This window comes from Priapulus caudatus, unplaced genomic scaffold, assembly GCF_000485595.1.
Source record: "Priapulus caudatus unplaced genomic scaffold, Priapulus_caudatus-5.0.1 Scaffold1, whole genome shotgun sequence".
Taxonomy (NCBI): domain Eukaryota; kingdom Metazoa; phylum Priapulida; class Priapulimorpha; order Priapulimorphida; family Priapulidae; genus Priapulus; species Priapulus caudatus.
The window spans coordinates 1,451,734-1,454,334 of NW_014577062.1; the positions used below are offsets into that span (position 1 = coordinate 1,451,734).

The 2,601-nt window shown below is 50.1% G+C and overlaps 1 protein-coding gene across 1 annotated transcript in view; it reads left to right on the top strand.

Annotated features, from left to right (window-relative positions):
- LOC106808713 (myocilin-like) overlaps positions 1–589 on the top strand; it is a 6,788-nt gene extending 6,199 nt beyond the window's left edge. The window contains exon 2 of the mRNA XM_014811573.1: positions 200–589. Within this exon, the coding sequence (XP_014667059.1) occupies positions 200–589 (390 nt within the window). The remainder of the gene's footprint in view (positions 1–199) is intronic.
- The last annotated feature ends 2,012 nt before the right edge of the window (positions 590–2,601 follow it).

Consider the following 2,601-nt stretch of genomic DNA (forward strand, 5'->3'; position numbering starts at 1 on the left):
TGTGTATGTACGTGTTTATCCGTCTGTCCGTCCGCCTGCCCGTCCGTCCGTCAGTCTGTCCGTCCGTCCGTCCGTCCGTCCGTCCGTCCGTCCGTCCGTCAGTCCGTCCGTCTGTCCGTCCGTCCGTCCATCCGTCCGCCCGTCCGTCTGACCACATGCACATAATTTCTCTCACTATGCGTGTGTCATTATCGTACAGGTGGCTGTCGACGAGAACGGAATCTGGGTGCTCTACGGCTTCAACAAGACCGACGATGACAACATCGTCGTCGCCAAGCTCGACCTGCTGCCCGATCCGCCCTACATGGAGGTTGTGCGCGTGTGGAAGAACATCACGCTCAACAAGCGCAACATGGGCAACGCGTTTATCATCTGCGGCGTGCTGTACACGATCCAGGACGTGTCGAACGAGGATACGGTCGTCAACTACTCCTTCGACCTCTACCAGAACGAGGTGCGCAAGACGGCAATCCGCTTCCACAATCCTTACCAGATGAATAACATGGTCGCTTACAACCCTGTCGACCGGCAGCTGTACAGCTGGGACAAGGGCAACCAGCTGACGTACAAGCTGAAGTTTGTCACGTGAGCGGAAGTGACGTCACGCGCGCGCCAGCCAATGATGCGGTCCCAGAATGCACATCGCTTCCGCCGCACCGATGCTGGACGCGTGCCGTGTGTCACGTGGTGCGTGGCGACGTCGCGATGAGAGTGCACCGCTTGCGGAACTCGTGTTCTTACGTCCGCCGACGGTCGTCGAATGACTCGCTGACTCATATACGGGATCGTTTGCACGCGCGGCGGGTGACGACGAAACCTATAAATGAAACCATCCAGTCACACGTCTCGTCGCTCGCACGCGTGGCGGGCGCCAACCTAGCCGCGTGACGAATTCACATTTGTTTATTGTCCACAAAGACCTGGCGAAAATCGACAAAATATGCAATCAATACGAGCAGACTATCGAAAGCGGGCATAGCCAGCAATACATTTGACAAGACAATTGGCGGCTGGTAGACGACACGCGTGGTGATAATAATTGCACAAACGCGGAGGAACAATTGACAACAAAGACAGCGAGAATGTTCCCTGTAAAAACACGACTGTCGTCGCGAGAGCAACGCTATCGAGAAAACGAGCCAATCAGAGTGAGAGAGAGAATGAATGAGAGAGAGAGAGACAGTCACAAAGAGACAGAATGAAGGAGAGCGAGAGAGAGAGAGAAAGAAAAAAAGAGAGAGAGAGACAGAGGAGAGATAGTGATGTAGATAGAAAGATAAATTCAAAGAGTGAGAGCTAATCGCAGAAAGAGAGTGAGAGAGAGCGCACTAAAACGAGAGAGAGAGAGCGAGAGAGAGAGAGAAAGAGAGAGAGAGAGAGAGAGAGAGAGAGAGAGAGAGAGAGAGAGAGAGAGAGAGAGAGAAGGAGCCCGTGTGAGGGAAAGTGTGCGTGCGTAGATGTGGGCGTGCGGTGCGTGCAGTGAGTGCACGCGTGCGCGTAAGAGAGTGGTGTGTGTGGCGCGCGGTAAAAAAAAAGAAAAAAAATAACATTATACGAACACCGACATGTTCTTTCCCTCGACGTGGGAGAGATATAGTCGACGTCCAACCCCACCCGGCTCACCGTAGCACCCACCGCTGCATTCCCAGCCGCTGCTGTCTCATGGATGCGAACATACTGTCAGATTCATCACGAAATAGCGATTGTTATTAAGTAGCTTTAGCATGTCGCCGTGTTTTCTGTGTGCACGTTTAAGCAGTTGATGCATTATTGAAGGGGGGCAGTTGTTTGTGCGGAGTGCAGACGTGGCGGGTGTATCCGTTAGTGTCACAACATCGCGATAATACTACGGTAACGTTATTATTAGGCGCGACGGAGATAGGCGTGGCACGGCAGACAGGCATGAACAACGTTTGTCATCGCTGATAGTTCGATTAGCTACATGACTGATCAAGCGTTCTGTTCGCTTGCACCGCACTGCAGAAGAGCGCCCATCCTATATCCTAATAGCCGGCGATGCGAGGTCGTCGCAAAATAAATCAACCCGTAGCAAACACATGTCTCAAATAAGCATGCCGAACTGCATCTAGCAGAAAAAATTGTGCGTGAAATTGGTAATTTTTTACGAAGAGCACGCGGTCTTGCGCTGGACAATGAAATATAGTCGTGTACCTAACTAAAATTAAAATTATTGATATGATTCTAGACGCTAGTCTACATTTACAGGCAGGCATTTAACACAACGCCGACGGAAGAGCCAACTTAGCCAGATAGATTTACGCCAACCAGAAAATGTTCCGATGGGTTTGATTACTCAGGCCCAACAAGCATTGACGTACCAGTTCAATAGAATTCTATATTACGCATCGAAAATCTTTCAGCGTAGATAATTAATGCATCTTTATGAATCAGCAGTCTAAAAACGCGTTCGGAATATGTGTTTAAGAATACTACATCTGTATCAATAATAATTAATACCGGGCTGTATAACGTTAGCGATTGCGTCTCGTGAGGCTGGGCAGTCGTGATCTATGCATGTATGAGGCAATGGTAACTCTGTAGCTCAACACGAAGGCCAGAGAAAGTATGAAGAATATTATA